General features: G+C 41.9%; 1 protein-coding gene across 1 annotated transcript in view; it reads right to left on the minus strand.

The window, feature by feature from the left end:
• Positions 1 to 19,039, minus strand: part of RBFOX1 (RNA binding fox-1 homolog 1) — a 2,506,415-nt gene that overhangs the window by 35,809 nt on the left and 2,451,567 nt on the right. Inside the window, exon 17 of the mRNA XM_032144704.2 lies at positions 9,074 to 9,113. Coding sequence (XP_032000595.2) covers positions 9,074 to 9,113 — 40 coding nt within the window. The remainder of the gene's footprint in view (positions 1 to 9,073; positions 9,114 to 19,039) is intronic.

Genomic DNA, 19,039 nt, shown 5'->3' on the forward strand with positions numbered 1-19,039 from the left:
TTAATTTGCCTAACAGGTGACTTGAATCAATTTTATTGCTCTGTATTTTGCAGCTCACTGAGCATAGCCAGAACTTCTTCAAGGTTCCATAGTGATGTCTGTAAAAGGAACCCTCACTTTCAATTGCTGTCACCAGACCATGTTCATGTTGAACCTGGTCTTCCGAGATCATATGACAAAAACGTGTCATTGACAATTAGATTTTTCCCACCACCAAACCAAAGGAACAAGGCATGACAAACACAAAATAGTTCTACACTCCTATTCATGAAGCATTTATTTCTCTACATGATGGGCAGCAAAATATAAATGTGTAACCTTATATAAAAATTTCAAATTGTCATTGTGGATCTTGTTGCCACGACCACCACATGAGTGAGGCCACCAACTGAGAAGTTTCCTTTCTTGGCAAAACCTGTAGAGGTCCTTTGAGGTAGTTACCCATTAAGCACCTCAAACGATGCTCCAATAAAGCATTTTATTCTTATTACTACTAGAGATGGGGTCTCACTATGTTGCCTAGGCTGCTCTCAAACTCCTGGGATCGAGCGATCCTCCCAATTCAGCCTCCCAAAGTGCTGGCATTACTGGTGTAAGCCACTGTGCCTAGCTAATAAAGCAGTTTCAAAATTATGCTTGTAGGATATTAATGGTGGCAAGGAAAGTTAAGTTTCCACAACCAAATCGGTTTGGCACATGCTCAGTTAAATTAAACTGGTTACTCCGTTTGTGGAACTCCTTGGGACAATATTCATGAACATTGAGGGACCTCCAAGGCATCTCAGAGAATCTGAGGCTTAAATCGAAGTTTTCACTTTAGAGCACTTTTGAAAATAAATGTTCTACTGGCCAAATAGTGAAATAGGGGAGGGAAACCTGTGTGTCCTAGGGGGATGTGGGCGTCAGTAGGACTGTAACATGTACGTGTTACACATGCTTCCTTCAGCTGGAGTGCATAGGAAAGTACATCAGCTTAACTAGGGGTAAAGACTCCCTTTATTATGAAAATATCCAAGGGTCAAGTCTCACTTGGTGCAAAACAGGTGTGCTGGTATATATACCTACAACTTAAATCTTATTTACTATATAATACTTATAAGAACATTTTAAAACGAAAAATTTGTCTCCCTAATTTATTTATATGTTTTTTTTTTTTTTTTTTTTTTAAGACAGATTCTTCTCTGTCACCCAGGCTGGAGTACAATGGCACCATCTCGGCTCACTGCAATCTCCGTCTCCCAGGTTCAAGCGATTCTCCTGCCTCAGCCTCCCGAGTAGCTGGGACTGCAGGCATGCGCCACCACGCCTGGCTAACTTTTGTATTTTTAGTAGAGATGGGGTTTTGACATATAGGCCAGGCTGGACTTGAACCCCTGGCCTCAAACAATCTGTCTGCCTTGGTCTCCCAAAGTACAGGGATTACAGGTGTGAGCCACCACACCTGGCCACCTTTGTCTATTTTTGAAGGGTGGCAGTCGCAGGTCCAGTTCTCTTGAAATGTGACAGTGAAAGTTCATCTCAGGAATTTTAACCATATTGCCCTTTACTAGGTCAAAGTACCTCTTTCTCACATTCAGGTTTTAATTAAAACTCAATCAATTCTCACGGTTTACAAAAAGTACTTGCTTAATTCACTCATAATACTGAAGAAAAAAGGGAATTGCAGCGATAGGGAAAGTAATGTCCTAAAACTCTCACTGATCATCCTCAGTTTGACATTCATCTTATTTGACAGTTTCAATGTGGGTAATAGACCAAATATGGAGACTCTAGGCCAGCCATATTCCAATGAATATGTTGACTTTTTCTCTTCCTACAAATTTGTTCAGTTGCTGGTTGCTTCAGCAGTGAGAAATACGTTTAAAAGCTATAACAATAGGTGTGAAATAAATTTCTGATCACCTCTACTAAGACCAGGGAGGGTCATGTTAGATGTCAGGTATGCTGGCTCTTAATGTTGTATATGAGATTCTTGATTTAACTCCATTCCAGTTCACTTTGGGAACCTACCAAAAAATTACCCAGACAATTGGTTCAATTAGAAACTTGAATTATTTTCATTTGATTTATACTGATTGAGTCCAGATAGGTTTTAAACTAAAAAATTAACAGCCAAGCTAGACCACCATTTGACACACTCACGATCTAACAAAGCTCATGGCCAAGGCCAGCTAACAGCAGTCATGGAAACGGCACCCATATTTGGAAGGAACTGCCACAACACAGTCAGTGGATATACTGACACAGGAATAGCCACCTCTATTCTAGGAGATTTCATATTAAAACTGGAAAATTCAGTTAAGTCTTTCTTCCTGTGTTAGAGAACTATTCCCCTCCCCAGAATTATCTTGTTAGTAAGGATTTCACAGCAAACCCACAATCATAGTGATGAGTTTCTCCACCAGTCGGGATTTCATACCTGCAGCAATTTATTGCCATACACAGGCTCTTGATACACTACTCTATAAGGAAACAGAAATGTAATGTTTTCAATGCAAAAATGAAATAAATAAAAGAGAATGCATAAGTCAGACAAATTCCAGAGCAATTCATTTACAAGTTTGCTTCTCTCTTACTTCAAGACTTGGGACTGACCCACCAAGCTGAAAGGGGCACTGGGCATGGACAAACATTTTTAGTTGCAAATCTCTGCAATGCAGAGAATCAAGGTGGAGATGGGGATCAAACCACTTTGTGTTATAACTTGCGTTTATTTCTAAAGAAGAAAAAAAGATAATTTCATGGCTTCTTGCCTCTTAAAGCATATCCCAACAGTCCAAATTAACTATGTCAAATTTATCTGTTTATCTCATGATTGGAATTTTCTGGAATATCTAAGGATTTAACATGAATGCCTAATTATTGAAGTAGTTAAGAAAACAGCACAGTAGCAACCATAACTGCATAAATGCATTTACTTGTTAAATTAATTTCAACTAACAGCAAAATTGCAGTTCATGTATTCATGAATTACATTGAAGCTACGATAGCTACTTCTAAGACTTTCAGACTAGAGAACTGTGAGTATATATGATTGCGTGTGCGTGTGTATAAACTAGTGTTAATATACATATCAAAATGCTATCATTTCATACAAATCTAGCACTGGCAAGGAAGGTCTCTGTAGAATCCCTGTATGGACTAGCATGCAGTTTTTGGACGTAAGAGTCACTCATGGGCAAGATTAGTCGTCCATGTGAGTGGTCACAGTTTGAAACAAAATTCTCCAGTTCCAGGGCAGACAGTGAGATGGCTGAACATTTGAAGAGACTGAAGGACGTACCCTATAAAGGCGTGTGTATGCTTTTTCCTACATAGCCTGCCTTTCCAGTTTAACTTTGCTTCCTTATGTTAAAAGTCTAAGCTTATGGAGCGATGCCCGATAACATTCGTGTTCCTCTCTCTCCTCCTTTCTCTCCTAGTTCACTGCTTATTTGAATATTTCCAGGACAAACATTATTCTCAGTGGTCTACCCACCCCATTATGCTCTCACTTCTCTCCCTCTTCCTTTCCCGTCTTTCACTGTAGCTTTCAAATTTTGCTCAACTAGAGCAATGACTTGAGTTTGTGGGCTCAGGGCTTAAGCATTAAACTCAGTAGTCAAATCATGTGGGCTCAAGGCCCAGTGTCAGTGAAGATTTTTGGACAAATTATTTTCTTTTCTGGAACAAAGAGTTTCCTGTTGGCCACACGTGGTGGCTGACACCTGTAATCCCAGCACTTTGGGAGGCCAAGGCAGGTGGATCACTTAAGGTCAGAAGTTCGAGACCAGCCTGGCCAACATGGTGAAACCCCGTCTCTACTAAGAATCCAAAAATTAGCCAGGTGTCGTGGCGCATGCATGTAGTCTCAGCTATCTGGGAGGTTGAGGCAGGAGAATTGCCTGAACCTAGGAGGCAGAGGTTGCAGTGAGCTGAGATCATGACACTGCATTCCACCCTGGGTGATACAGGGAGTCTGTTTCCAAAAAAAGTTTCTCTTCTGGAACAACAAAAAAAAGAGGTAAGATTCCTTGTTTCAAGGGCTGTGGTGAGGAGAGATGAGGTAATAAAGGTAAAACACTCAACATCTTGTCTCTCCCATTGCAAACACAGCATTCGCCTGATTTCTTGGTGGACTGAGGTCTCCAATATGGTGACTGGGGATGGCAAGTCAAATGCCAATCCTCAGCCACCTCACACTGAAAACAAGGTCTCAGGAAGAAAGACTAGGGGTTTTTATTTAAAGAATTCCTACTTTCCAGCTTTACATGTTCCCAAAGCTACTGACACATCTCAATCCTGAGTTTAAACATCAGTGAAATGAGGATACCTCTTTGTTTTAAAACGTGGGTGGCAGAGTGACATGAATTCAGCAATAATTGTGTTTAGCCATGGTGTTAACCAGAAACTTGTTATACAGAATTTAGGAATGGTATAAAAATGCACTGGAATCTCAAGACATATTTGCTAGGTGGCCCTCATGGTTGTGCCTAATGTTAGGACTCTTAGGATGTTCTTAATAAAAAGGAACGTGGTTAACATTTATATTCTATATCCTCTCACTCTTTCCCTCTTCTCTTCCCACTGTCAAACACCTCACTATGTTATTCCAGTTTCTATCCATTTGTCAATCCTTAACAGTTCATTATAATTTCTTTCTCTCTCTCTTTTCATTTGTAATCTTAATAGTTATTTTTTGGTCAAATGCTATACTTTTTGATCTCTCCAAGAGAAGGTCAACCAAGAAATGTCTTGGTTGAGTTAAGCAATGCTTGTTTTCCACTCCTTGGTCAACTTCTCGCCTCATAAAATCTTTAGCTTCAGGGGTCAGGCGTGGTGGGTCACACCTGTAATCCCAGCACTTTGGGAGGCCAATGCAGGCGGATCTCTTGAGGTCAGGAGTTTGAGACCAGCCTGGCCAACATGGCAAAACCCCATCTCTACTGAAATACATGGATTAGCTGGGCATGGTGGTGGGTGCCTGTAATCCCAGTTACTCAGGAGGCTGAGGTTGAAGAGTTGCTTGAACCCTGGAGGTGGAGGTTGCAAGTGAGCTGAGATCACGCTACTGCGCTCCAGCCTGGGTGACAGAGCGAGATTCCACCTAAAAAAAAATCGATAGCTTCACTTCTAAGTATGAGAGACTCTATAGGTCTAAGAACCTTAGTCTTGCACTGCAAGTCTGTTTGTATAAACTCTACCATTTAGTTTGCTTAACTTGATCCACTTTTAATTAAAATGAATTTATTTAAAGGTGTACCACTAAGCAATAATAGTGAACATATCAAAAGATTTCATATGTTTCATTAGGAAAATTCCTATCTGTTTATACAAAAGTGTGTGTGTGTGTGTGTGTGTGTGTGTTCCTGTGTGTGTGTGTGTGTGTGTTCTGTTCTGTTCTCAGGTAGAAGGGACTCAGATAAAGATCATTCCTATCCTCCTTTCTCAGACAACCCCCACGTCCTCTCTGATGAGTAGCCAACCACACTGTGCCTGAACCTCTCCACTGGGGCTAGAGGCAGTGGGTTTCCTGCAGGGCTCATCTCCTAAACAGGAGGAAGGCTTTGTCTTTGCCCTCTGCCCAAACGAGCTGTCCTGGTTTTTTCCCTTTGTGTCTGGCTCACAGCATTTCATAACAAGTCTACTCTCTTTGGCAATTTCAGGACATCTGTGATCATCTGTCCCTCTCCGTTCAATCCTCTTTCCTCTGAAAACTTTCAGAAGGAGGTCATTTGAGAGAGGAGGTTGTGGCTTGCCAGTTACAGGGATCATGCAGGTCTTTCGATGACTATGTGCTTTGGCAGAACTAAAAAATGCCCGAGGGCTCCAACCTCAGGTGGTAGGCATGCGAAGACCTTGAAGAACAAAGGACAGGGGAGGGGAGAGAGCAGGGTACCTACAAAAGCCCAGTGGTTCTGGGATGCAAGCCGTTGAGTTGTTGACCTGCTCTGATATACTGCCAGGACGGAGAACATCTTGAGCAGGAAGAATCTGACAGCACCCTCCTTTGTCTTCCTTAGCAGTGACTGAGGCTAGAAACTGACTACCCAATAAAATTAAAAAGAAGAGGTTTATGGCTTGGTGCGGTGGCTCACACCTGTAATCCTAGCACTTTGGAAGACCTAGGCGGATGGATCACTTGAGGTCAGGAGTTCGAGACCACCCTGGCCAACATGGTGAAATCCTGTCTCTACTAAAAATAAAAAATTAGCTAGGGGTGGTGGTAGGCGCCTGTAATCCCAGCTACTCGGGAAGCTGAGGCAGGAGAATTGCTTCCAGGGGGCAGAGGTTGCAGACAGCTGAGATCGCAGCACTGCACTCCAGCCTGGGCGACACAGTGAGACTGTCTAAAAAATACAGTAATAACAAAAAGAGGTTTAAATCTATTAGAGGTATCTGATGTATCTAACATATATCCCGGGGCCGCTCAGAATTGCCCTAAACCTATATATTGTGTACTGTTTTTAACGAGATTGAAGGAGTAAGCCAAAATCTTTCTTTAAAGTAGAACCTCTTATGACTTTCTAAGAATCTGTTTAACCATCATCTCTTTTAAAAACGAAGCTTGGGGATATTTCCACTCATCAGAACATGCTGGTATCTCAAGGGAGGTAGAGTAGTGGCTTTAAAAAGCACATTCAAGATTATGACATATTTCTAGCTAGGATGAATCTTGTTCTGTATATTCTGTGGTGCAGAACATATTTATATTTCTTAAACTTACGGTCATCAAAGACCTTTTGTTCTGCTGCTGAGCTGGGCAGTGGCGCAGGCTAGTTTCCTACTGTCCAATATACACACAGACACACACCAGCAGCAATATGTTAAAGTCATCATCTGACAAAGCAAGATATTCAGGAAGGTCTACAAGATTCTAGAGACTATTAGAGACAGGACAGAAACGTGCTGGGTAAACAAATCTCTAAATTCATAATGCAGGGACTTTTTCTGCCACCTGATTGCATATGTGATACTTCCCCGCTGGAAAATCTTATTGTCATTATAATATAAAGAGTGGGGAAAATAATTTCTGGCTGGGGGTCGTGGCCTGAAAAGTCAGAAAAGGGGCAGTTTTATGAATGAACATATCAGACAACTTAGGACGGGAAGAAACTCTGTCCTGTGAAGCTCACCCTGATGCTTCCCGAGCTGCATCACTGCACCCAGTGGGCTTGGCCCAAACATGATCAATGTGTGAGAGACAAAAATCTCCTAAAGGAACTAGAAAAGCACAAACGGACACTTCTGTGGCTTCCTTCCCTGCATAAATTTTCTTTTTCCTCTCTAGTCAAGTGGTTGGCATATTTCCTTCTTCTAACTTTGTTTTTTCTCTATTTGCATTGCTCTGTGGATTTTCTGATGCAGCGATATGCCCCAATCGATACAGACACACACTCGCACTCACTTAAATGAGTCCCTTCTTTTTCCTTATTTGTGGGAGCTCCACAGACCCTGCCTTCAGGCAGCCTCTCCTTCTTGCTACTCAAGAATCTGAGGCCAGGAAGACACCAATTTGACATCTGCATAAGACAACACACATTAATGATTCAATAAATTATTGTCAGTTTGAAGAAACTGAGGCATGAAGAGGTGGACACTCACTAAATGATTGTGAAATATTTTTAACTAAACTCAGGAAAATCTGCATTTTTTTTTCTTGGGTAGGTGTTGCCGGAGATAGTTTTCATTTTGGTGGATTTTTTAAAAAAGCATTTCTCTATCCCTTGTCTATTCCCTTTCATTTCTAAAGCCCGAAATTCTGCGATGCCAACTACCATTCTGGCTCCTTCCATCGGCAATAATCTACCCACGAGCTGCATGAAGTCGAGAGCCAGGACTGGTGACTGGGTTTAGCATGTGCCTGAGGATATGAATGGGCTTCAAACTGCTCAGCCCCAGCCTGCCTCATAATTTAAAATCTGAAAGTCTGAAAAAAGACGACATGAGACGGAAAAGCTTAAGTTCCACAAAAAAGAAGAAAATTGATTGATCACTGAGTGAATTAGGACATATGGGTTCTCACTCATTTTATTATGGGGGAAAAAATACTAACCCACAGATTATAGCAAATATACTTGATGCAATAGTAGAACTCAACTAAGTCTATCATTGATGGAGATAAATACTATATCTCAAAATTGTAATGATTTGAAATTCAACAGGAATAAAATAATCAGTGCCTTATTAATCTTTTAGTACATGATATCAATTTCATCAGAAACAGGATTTTTTTTGCTATCCAGTTTATAAAACAAATACAATCCCATTGACTGAGATCTTTTGTAATAAAAATTGTGATTTAGGGAGTATCTCCCAACACTGCCTACTTATTCAAAATTGTGTTTACTCCAAGTCATGTTCATAACATCAATGTTCGTATCATAATGTCAGAGAATAACTACCTCTAGATGAACATAGTTAAGTTTAATTCTTGTTTCCATAATGAGAAATAGCCTACTCTTTTCTAAAAGTAAACTTAGAGTGTTACTATTTGGCAAGCAATTTTAAGTCAGGTCACTGGGGGAAATGGAATAAAAGGTTAAAGAAAATGGGGGCTCAATGTTCAATTTGACATTTATTTTGTTAAGAGAATTAGGAGATGTTTAGGGCTAAACTCTTGTCCATGTCTAGAGAGAGAAAGAGTGTTTCTAAGGCTACTGTGATATTTTAGGGAAAACATCAAAAATATCAGCCATGAAAATACCTTTTAACCCTCTGCAGCTGGTAACTACAGCTGTTATCCTAAATATTAAACTAAAAACAAAGAACATATTGAGAACTTCAGAGACAATTTCTTTGTGGGTGAAGTGGGGTCTTTAGCTGCTATGAAAGAAATGCCACCTTTTTGGGGGAATTGCATTTATTCTGAAGTTGATCAAGGGGTTAATTCCACCCCACTAAACAGCCAGTGATGTCTGCCATGAGCTCCGGAGCAGAAGGCTTTCTGTCCTGCAAGACAAACCGCTGAGTTATTTCCTACAGACCAAGGAGAGAAACTCAACTACACCAAGTAGAGAAGTTCACAGCAAACTTGTAAAAAGAATGACTCCAGGAGGAAACGGGGACGGCATGCACGTGAATGAATACTTACATAAATGTCTGCACCATAAAATCCATCCTGGTAAACAACACTGCAAGGGTGCACACACAAAGAGAAACATCCATATTAGTGCATTTCCCATGCAGACACACCAACCCCTGCACTGGCGAGGTTAGTCTGGTCACAAGATCCAAAACACAGGAACCGAGGATCGTTTTCACATTGATTAAGGAGGTTGGAGACAACGGTAGTTGAGCAAACCGAGAAAATTAGGCCGGGCTTTGGTGTTGGCCCAGAATGAGGATGTGGTGGTGGCAGTGTGCTAGGTCCCAAACTTCCCACTCTCTCAGGAGTGGGTACAGAAATGCACGACTTTGAAATGCAAAGAGGACTGAGATTTATTTTAAGTGGCCCAGACAGACATGAGCATCTTAACAGGTCACAGTTGGCAATCAAACCACATAACCCCCTACCCCACAGAACGAAAACCCAAAACATCTATTTAAAAATAGGATTGTTAAGGTCGAGACACAGATTGCAGCATTTTCAATATGGGCTAGAGCTGAATGGCCTTAGGTGAGCTGGACAACACATAGGGTTTCAAAAATGTTCTTCCATATTCTTTCACACTGTATTATGTTTGGTAATTCCACATGCATTATTTTATGGTAAATGGAGAATATCTCTAATTGTATGTGGGTGAGCATGGGTACGTGTGCAAGAATGGGTTTTGTGTGCAGACATGTCTTCACGTGTACAAGTGCATTGTGTGCATATTTGCCTATGTGTGTTAATATGGAAAAGTGTAGGAATGCATGTTTGTATTTGTCTATAGTGTATACATGTATGTAAGCATGTATATATGCATGTGTATACTTATTTATATGTATTTGTGTGCTTATATGTACAAGGGTATATACATGTGAATATCTGTGTGTTCACATAAATTATATCTAGAGTAAACAAAGTCCCACACCCTGATTGAACAAGCCCAATCTGATAGCAGCTCTCTGATTGCCACCCATATAGTGACCATCCCAGAAAGAAGAGACTTCAGAGGGCTGGGGACAGGGGTTAGGGGATGATTCCCCAGAAGCTTTTTGGTATACTTTGAGTAAAACAACCAGGAAAACAAGCTCTTAGCTACGTGGTCATGAGAAACTGATTTATATTTCCTAAGCATGAAAATGAGTTTAACGAGAATCGTATGTAGCCTTCACAGGTTTTTGTAAGGATCACAAGGCATCTTGCATATGAAACTGTTTCTAAATGCCTATTTTCAAAAGGATCGTAGTTATTTACAATCTCCCCTGATACCTTCCCATGATGTTTCTGGATGACTTATGATTCCGGCAAAGGACCAATGAGCCCCACCATTGAATGAGGCTGAGGTTCTAATAGAAACACAACTTTAATACCAAATGATTCCAGTAGGTTTCTGTAGCAGAGTGAACCCACATATAAGCAAAGCATACTGAGCCGGGGAAGGCATTTTACAACACACACACACACACACACACAGTACTGACACACACACGCAGCTGTGACACTGGTTTGCTGGAGAACACTCTAGGGTGCTTCTTAGAGTATTTTGGAGTCGATTGACTAAACTCCAAGTACCACTGTCCTTAAAAATGTGGCAGGGATTTCACACACTAAGGAGGTTGGTAGGAATAGCTTTCAGCTGTTGTTCATATTTGATCCCGGAGGGCTACAGTTCACAAGAGCGCTTGTGAAGTGGCATAAAGCCGTAATCCAAGATGCTGAGGTGTGCAGGGTCCTGAGCTACGCTTCGAATTCTTTTTCAACATTTCCAACATAGAGAATGTTGGTTGGGGGGTCAGAAGGCAGAGTCACCCTCTGCCAACAGGACTTGGAACAGGTCTGATGAAAGAGAGGGAGCAACAGGTATTTAGTTTGGGTCCCAAACCACAGGACTGATCACTTAGCCATATCAAGACAGCTCCATCCCATTGTTTCATGCTGCCACGCCCTTGCACGTGCAATGCCCTGTGCTGGCAATGCCCTTTATTCCAGTATCCTCACCCAAAAGCAGTGAGGTGACCATTCAAGAGCCAACTTAGATGGGAAGCACATGGGCATTTGAGTCAAACTGCAGCATCCTCAATCAACAGCTCAGTACCTTTAGACATATGACTTGAGATATCTGAACCTCACTTACTCATCTGTGAAAAAGGGAAAATAGGTAAGTGCCTACCTCAAAGAAGGGTTTCATAAGATAATGCTTGCAAAGGGATGGGTGGCATCATCCTTAACACTGTCACTCTAACAAGGTCACCACGTCTGAGACCCGGTGCCCACCTGCAGCTGGGTGACTTTTCCCATTATGAACACCAGCATCATTTTTCAGACTCTTATCTGAGTCATTCGTCAATTTCTGCCTCACATTAAAGGTCTGTGTGCATGTGACTTGTTGCACCTTAAAAGCTACACCCCATGGCTTAACTAACATTCTATCTCAATTCCTGACACATTGCTTGTTACCTAGAAGACGGACAATAACTGGGTGAATAGGGCTCATATTTTAGAGGGAAGGGTGGGCATGAGAAGGTGTCAGAAGGAGACTGAGTCGTTGCTTTACCAACTCCAGGTAGAATTCAATAATGGGTCGCGAGGACTCTCAGGTTTGTCTCTGATTTGGATATTCAGTATCAGTGGCTGTTGTGAATGGAGGAGAAATACGATTAACAGACTCGAACCTGAATTGGGAGACTAGGGCAAGAGACTAGACAGAAAGTAGTCTAGAAGTAAACAATATATTTTTTACCAAATATGAAACATATACCTTTAAATATGGGAAATAATGACTTCTAAAGATCTCAACGGTGGAACCTCATCTGTCTCTGATCTTCTATAAATGATGAAGAACTGAGCCCAGGCCTTGGAGGCTGTTCCAACGGGGCACATGGCATGGGTGTGGGCCAAGAGTGGGGTTCTTTGATATGGCTGAGGCTGAGCTCTGGCCAAGAAACTGATCCCTTCTTTCATTAAGACAAGTTGTTATGCACCATGGTCAGTTTTGTGCCTCCATGTCAAGCCTATTTGTACCAACATTGCCCAGAGGTGAGGAAAGAACATGCCGTGATGTTTGCTCTTAGGAGTCTCTCCTCAGTAGGGTAACCTGATTGCCATGCTTTGTCCTCCACTGTGGGCTACGGAAACCTACTTGGGGGATGCTGACATCCTACACTGATGGGACATTGAACCAGAGAAGAACTAATCTAACTTTCTCATTGTGAAAAGCTCAAACAAGCCAAATACGTACTATTTCTCTGACTGAAAGGTTTCCTGTACCCCAACTACTATGCCAAGGCATGGAGACCGAAGAAGCAAGCCCCCTCAGTAAACCTGCCCTCCCCGAGTGTACAGGGAGTGGGACACACAGTCACAAATTATGCATAAAACTGTAGAATCACAGCTGGGATAGATACTGCAGGAGAGAACAACGGAGGTGCCCTGAATGTGGAACGGAAGGAGGCAGGGCCAGCAGCAGAGATGAGAGAGGCTGAGCAAATGGCACAGAAACCTCAAAGCCTTGGCTCGGTAGAGAGGAGTGAAGGGCTGTCAAGGCAAAGGGTGGTGGGGCGAGGGTACTGCAAGGCAAGACCTATGGCTGGAAGACCCATGGTCTGGCTACTTGCAGGGCTTGGGGGAAAGATACAAGCATTAGGGTCTAAATATGGTGGCTTCACAGCGAAAAGACGATTGTAGCTGCCATTATAAACCCCATCACGAAGGGATTATTTGTTTTCAAAGTGCACATGTATTGGAGAGAAATGGAAAGGATGAGTGATCTTTTTTTTTTTTTTTTTTTTTGAGATGGAGTCTCGCTCTGTCGCCCAGGCTGGAGTGCAACGGCGGGATCTCGGCTCACTGCAAGCTCCGCCACCCGGGTTCATCCCATTCTCCTGCCTCAGCCTCCCAAGTAGCTGGGACTACAGGCGCCCGCCACCACGCCCTGCTAATTTTTTGTATATTTAGTAGAGACGGGGTTTCACCGTGTTAGCCAGGATGGTCTCGATCTCCTGACCTCGTGATCCACCCACCTCGGCCTCCCAAAGTGCTAGGATTACAGGCTTGAGCCACCGTGCCCGGCCAAGTGATCTATCTTTAGGATAACTCTAAACGATGTGTAAGCAACGTAGTCATCCTCACTGGCAGTGTGTGAAATAAAGCCATGTAATGGGAAGCCAATTTTACCAAAACATTTTTTTTTCTCCCTAATAGTAACAGCACAAGCACCATTACTCCCACTACTCACATTTGTAGAACACTTACCATGGATCAGTCCCTAGTCTAGATATTCTGTGCTCATGATCCCACTCCGTCCTTAGAATACCCCTATGAGATGGATAATATGATCATCACCTCTTTAGACATGCAGAAACTGAGAGAGAACTGAGTACTGTCTGAAATGGGATTTGAGCCCAGGGAGTCTCGCTCCACAGTGCAAACTCTTAAGTACTATGGCAGGCAGTGGTGGTCAAACTTGAATGTGTATCAGAATCACCTGGAGGACTTTTGAAACACAGGTGGCTGGGCCCCATGCCCAGCCAACAGGTTCTGATTCAATAGATCCGGGTGACAGCATCTAAGAGCTTACATTTCTAAGAAGTTAATCGATGATGCTGATGCTATTGGTTGGTCCCAGGAATATGAGAATCATTGCTCTATGCAACACCATCCTTCAAGTGTTATTTTACTTTACATTTGAGACAAAACTGAAGGTCAGCCTCCTAGGTCATATACTAATGGAGGTGCTGGTTACAGGAAAGTTCTCATCACAAAGCCTCATGCTAGTTTCCAAAAATGTATCCAAAATAATTTTTAAAGCCTCATCAAACAGCTGCACTTAAAATATATGTAGGGAAAGAGGCACAGGGATCCATGTCTGCGGTGCAGCTATAGATAAATTAACCAAAGAACAGTTAGGAGAGAAGGGAGTTACCATTGTGAACTAAACAGGTGCAGTCCTATTTCAATGCAGAGATGGTCTGTCTAGTCATGCAGAGGTAATTGTATTGTTTGTCAATCACATTGGGACTCAATATGCTTTTGCAAGGACATAATGCAAATGCACATCTTATTTTCTTAGAAAAGTAATACCAGTAGTTAAATATTTGAATGCAAGCAGGGAGTGATTGCACTATAGAAAATTAGTTTACTCTAAAAAAAGTATAAAATGCCCAAACTATGCAATCTGCTCACCAGCCACAAGTATATTCTTATAGAAAAGGCTGTTTACAATTGTTCTACCCTGAGGCCCCTTCCAACTAGAAAATAAACTTCTTAATGTGTTCAAATACTGCTATTTTTTAATGGATATCGGGGGGATCAGAAACTCACTGGGATTTGTATAGAATTTGGGTGTGTGTGTCCTGTTTGTACGTATTTTTCTAGAGAATTTTTAATCAGATTATTAAAGGCATCTGTGAAAATGTCTTTTCACATTCTCCCCTCCAAAAAAAGGCTTTAAAGACCACTTATTTGTGATGTTTGTCTATAAATTCATGCTATTAAGAGGCTGTTTGGGTTACATTTTAAAACTGGCAAATAAGAAGTCACACTTTATAAAGAAGAATTCTGCAAAGGAAGCTTGTCCAACCCGCAGCCCATAGGCTACATGTGGCCCAGGACAGCTTTGAATGCAGCCCCAACACAAATTCATTAACTTTCTTAAAACATTGAGATTCTTTTTTTCTTTTTTTGCTCATCAGCTGTAGTTAGTGTATGTGTATTTTATGTGTAACCCAAGTCAATTCTTTCAGTGTGTCCCAGGGAAACCAAAAGATTGGACGCCCCTGTGTGTAAAGTATTCTGAGAATGGGTAACGATGACTTTTGTTCCTAGTATTTATACTAAATACAGTTCCTAGGCATCCGATAATACAGGTTGGGGATTCAGATATTTAGAAGATAAAACCAGAAAGCATGGCTGATCTGTACACAGAAAGATACACCCATAGTCCCAGAGACTCTTGTTGGAGGCTTTTTTAGGACTTAACGTGAAAACATTTCCAAAGGATCTATTTGTTCTGCCACTGGCCAGCTTTAAGTTTTCTCCTGGGATACTGCTTTATCTTTCCCATACCCCAAATAGTATAGAGTCTTCTCAAATACTTCTCAAGGTAACTCTGGGAAGTTTACACAGATGTATAACAATTACCTGAGAAAGGGCAGAAAGTCTTGCTCAGAGATACCTAGAGAATAAGACCAAAAACCTACAGCTGATACTAGATGCTTAGGCTTAGAATAATAATAAAAACACGGCCAGGGGGCGGTGGCACATGCCTGTAATCCCAGCACTTTGGGAGGCCGAGGTGGGTACATCACTTGAGATCAGGAGTTTGAGACCAGCCTGGCCAATATGATGAAACCCTGTCTCTACCAAAAATACAAAAATTAGCTGGGTGTGGTGGCATGTGCCTGTAATCCCAGCTACCCAGGAGGCTGAAGACAGGAGAATTGCTTGAACCCAGGAGGAGGAGGTTGCAGTGAGCAGAGATTGTACCACTGCAGTTCAGCCTGGGTGACAGAGCAAGACTCCATCTCAAAAATAACTCATGTGATGCTCCATTAGAGCACCCCATTGCACTCCATGAAATATGCATGGTACATAATAGGTACTCATGGAGTTCCTCTTTGAGGCAGGGGATTGGGATTTAGCTGCTGGTTTTTAACATCAAAGATACTAAGTCTATAGGGTTTGTCTCCAAAGCCTCCACTTGCTGTCTTGATGCATAGATAATCAGCTTGTGAGCTCCCTGAACAGCAATTACCTGACGGGTAATTCCTGCCAAATGTGAGTCATAGGAAGCTAGACTGGGCATTGTGGCTTCTCAATCAAATTGAGTCCAGGATCAAATGCAAGGAGAAATAAGGAAAACTCTACTCTGCTCTGTGACTGTTTCCTACTCAATATTGTATTTTCAATCTACATATTCCATAAGCAAAATGCCTCAACCATTTCTGTGGCTTGAAGGAAATGGAGGTCTGTGAAAGTGCAAGTGCCCCCTAGCAAAGATAAATAATGCATAGAGGGAGAGACATGGGATCTTCTTGTGTACTCAACCACAAGCAAAAGGGGAGGTTGAGAAAGAAGACTATGGGTGGTGAGTAAAGTCGCTAACTTCATCCACCTGGAGAACAGCAGGTACAGTTCACTGAATGCATGTCACAGGATGGACCAAGTTGTCACCTTACATGGATTTCCCTACTTCACCCTCTATCTACTCTACGGGGGCAGATACATCCCCCACTCTCGCTTAAGGATACTGTGTCTATAGATGTTAAGTAAGCTATCCAAGCCAGTATGGGTAGAATACTGGGGCCCAGTCTTATTTACCTTAAATCCAGTGTCTTCCTAGGACTGTAAAATTCCATACACTATGTAGACATTACTTTCTAAGTTGATTACTTTCCAGTTGATGTTGGCAATCAATGGGGAGTTGGTTGGTTTGGTAAAGAGTTTTCCGTTTGTACCTATGATCCCACCATGGTCCACAACTGTCCCTACCCCTGGAGGAACCATCATGTGTTAATGTCCCAAGAGGGTTTCTATTTAGGCATGTGAGACAAAATAGGGCCTCTTCATAACCTATGTTCTTCAGCTGCATGGAAGGGCTTCAGAAAATATCAAGACATGGAAGGAAAAGGCAAATCAATAAAAGGAAATGGGTGAATGGCTAGGCGCGGTGGCTCACGCCTATAATCCCAGCACTTTGGGAGGCTCAGGTGGGAGGATCCCCTGAGGTCAGGAGTTCAAGACCAGCCTGGCCAACATGGTGAAACCCCATCTCTATTAAAAATGCAAAAATTAGCCAGGTGTGGTGGCGGGCACCTGGAATCCCAGCTACTTAGGAGGCTGAGGTGGGAGAATCACTTGGACTCAGGAGGTGGAGGTTGCAGTGAGTTGAGATCGCACCATTGCACCGAAGCCTGGGTGACAGAGTGAGACTCCATCTCAAAAAACATTTTTTTAAAAGGAAATGGATGTAGGGCATCCTTAGGCACTCTACTCATGTGACTATCTTTATGTTGGATACCTCCAAGCGTCACCCAAGCTTCCACAAAGGCAGCCATGGAGATCCTAAAGGATATTTTCTTCAATCTCCCAGGATGAAAAAAATGTGGAAGCCGTGCATGGACCTAGGACACCTTTTTGACTGGTATTTTAGTAACAATATAGATCCATATTGGATACTTCGGGAAGAACAGAGTAAGGTTGGCAGATATGCCTTCAGTTGGTGACAGTGGAAACAAATTCTTAAATGTAGTTTGTTAGGCTATGTCTTAGAAAAGATGGACATTGCTGGGGGTGTGGGTGGAGGAGGGGTCACAGGATAAGATGTCACTGTGGCAATTTAGGAAATGTTTGGACTTACATATATCCCATATTTCTTCTCTTCTGGGATGACTTCTGTAAACACCCAAGCTGGGCTAAGGACCTTTCCCTGGTGTTCACACAATATCCTCTTGTATCACTTATCACATTTATTGAAATTGTTGGATTGTATGTCACCCCCTGCCCCAACCAGAAGAAATACCTCTCAAGGTGCCATTTGTCTCTTTAGCACACAACAGTGCCTAAAACACGATAGGTGTGAGTCACAGGGTCATAGGGTGAGCTGAACTGGGCTGGGGTAAAGACGTCAGTCCGATGTTAGAAGTTTTCCTCCAAAGGACTTTAGAGATAAAAGACTACAGGAAATCCACTCTCTGGACCACCTGAATCCTGATGATGTTACTTTCTGAAAACAAGTATTTCCAACCTCTTTGCTACTTGCTTTCCCTGAACACAAGATGGGGGTCCTTGCTCTTCCAGGCAACTCCTGCCCCGTGTCCCACTCTGCTCTCTTCCTTTCCAAGAGGAACCATCCCACTGCCATCTCCTGCAGCCTAATCTGTTTATTCCAGAGGAAAAGGAAACCTTTAAGACGTTGGGCTCAAAGTTTCTCATTCTGTGCCAATTCATTCCCGGAAGTTTATAATCCAGTGAAACACACAGGCAACCAGATGAATTTCCTTCTTTTTCACCAGTACCTTGCTCTAATAGATTATCGCAGACATGAATGCTTGCAATCTTAGTCCTGCTGGGTCTCCTACTTCTCTGCTGAGAATTTGATCTTGCTTCCAAGTATGGCTTTAGAATTCCAGCCATACTATTATCAGCGAGGAGGCATAATCCACCACTATAACCAAACTGATCACAGATATTGCTGGAATATTAAAATTAATTTTCATCCCAAGTAGTTACAAACACATTGTTTCATCATTCGGAAATGCCTGTGTCTCTCCCTGGTGAAACATGGCATTAATTAGTTATGCATGGTTATTCCCAGCAAAGAGCACGTTCATTATAAGTTAGCTAATTTTAATTTTACCGCAGGTGTGTTATTCTGAGATGCTTATAAATTGTTCATGTGAGGATAAGCCATATAATTTTCCTCTATTATTTCTTTTGCTATTTAATATAATAGTGAGATACTGATGGTAGATATACCAAAACACTTCAACTGCCATGTACTGAGAACAATTTTCAAACGAATGTGGTATAAGTGCAATTTTGCATTTATAGCGTACGAATCTTGCTTTAGTAATTACATGAGCCCAAAGGTAACTTGGGATTTTCTTTTTCCTTCATAACTCATTACATGATCTTGGAAATAACAAATCTTTATTTTTACATTTCTGGATCCATAAAATGGGCTCATTGCTGTGATACCAGAGATGAAAATTATACTATCAACAATTCCTTATATTGCATGGTCACATAAAAGGCTTAAGACATGCAAATTACATTTCACAGGCATTAGGGAGAATTTATAGCCAGTTCATTCTTGGTTTTTTACTATCCACCGTCTTTTCAGTTAAAATATGTGTATGTATAGAGAGAGCTCTTGTTTTGTCCAAGAAGCTCAAAGTTGACCCAATTCTAATGACTACACAAGAAATTTGATGGACATTGTCTTACTACTTTTCCTTAATTTTCCCTTCT

This window comes from Hylobates moloch, unplaced genomic scaffold, assembly GCF_009828535.3.
Source record: "Hylobates moloch isolate HMO894 unplaced genomic scaffold, HMol_V3 SCAFFOLD_23, whole genome shotgun sequence".
Taxonomy (NCBI): domain Eukaryota; kingdom Metazoa; phylum Chordata; class Mammalia; order Primates; family Hylobatidae; genus Hylobates; species Hylobates moloch.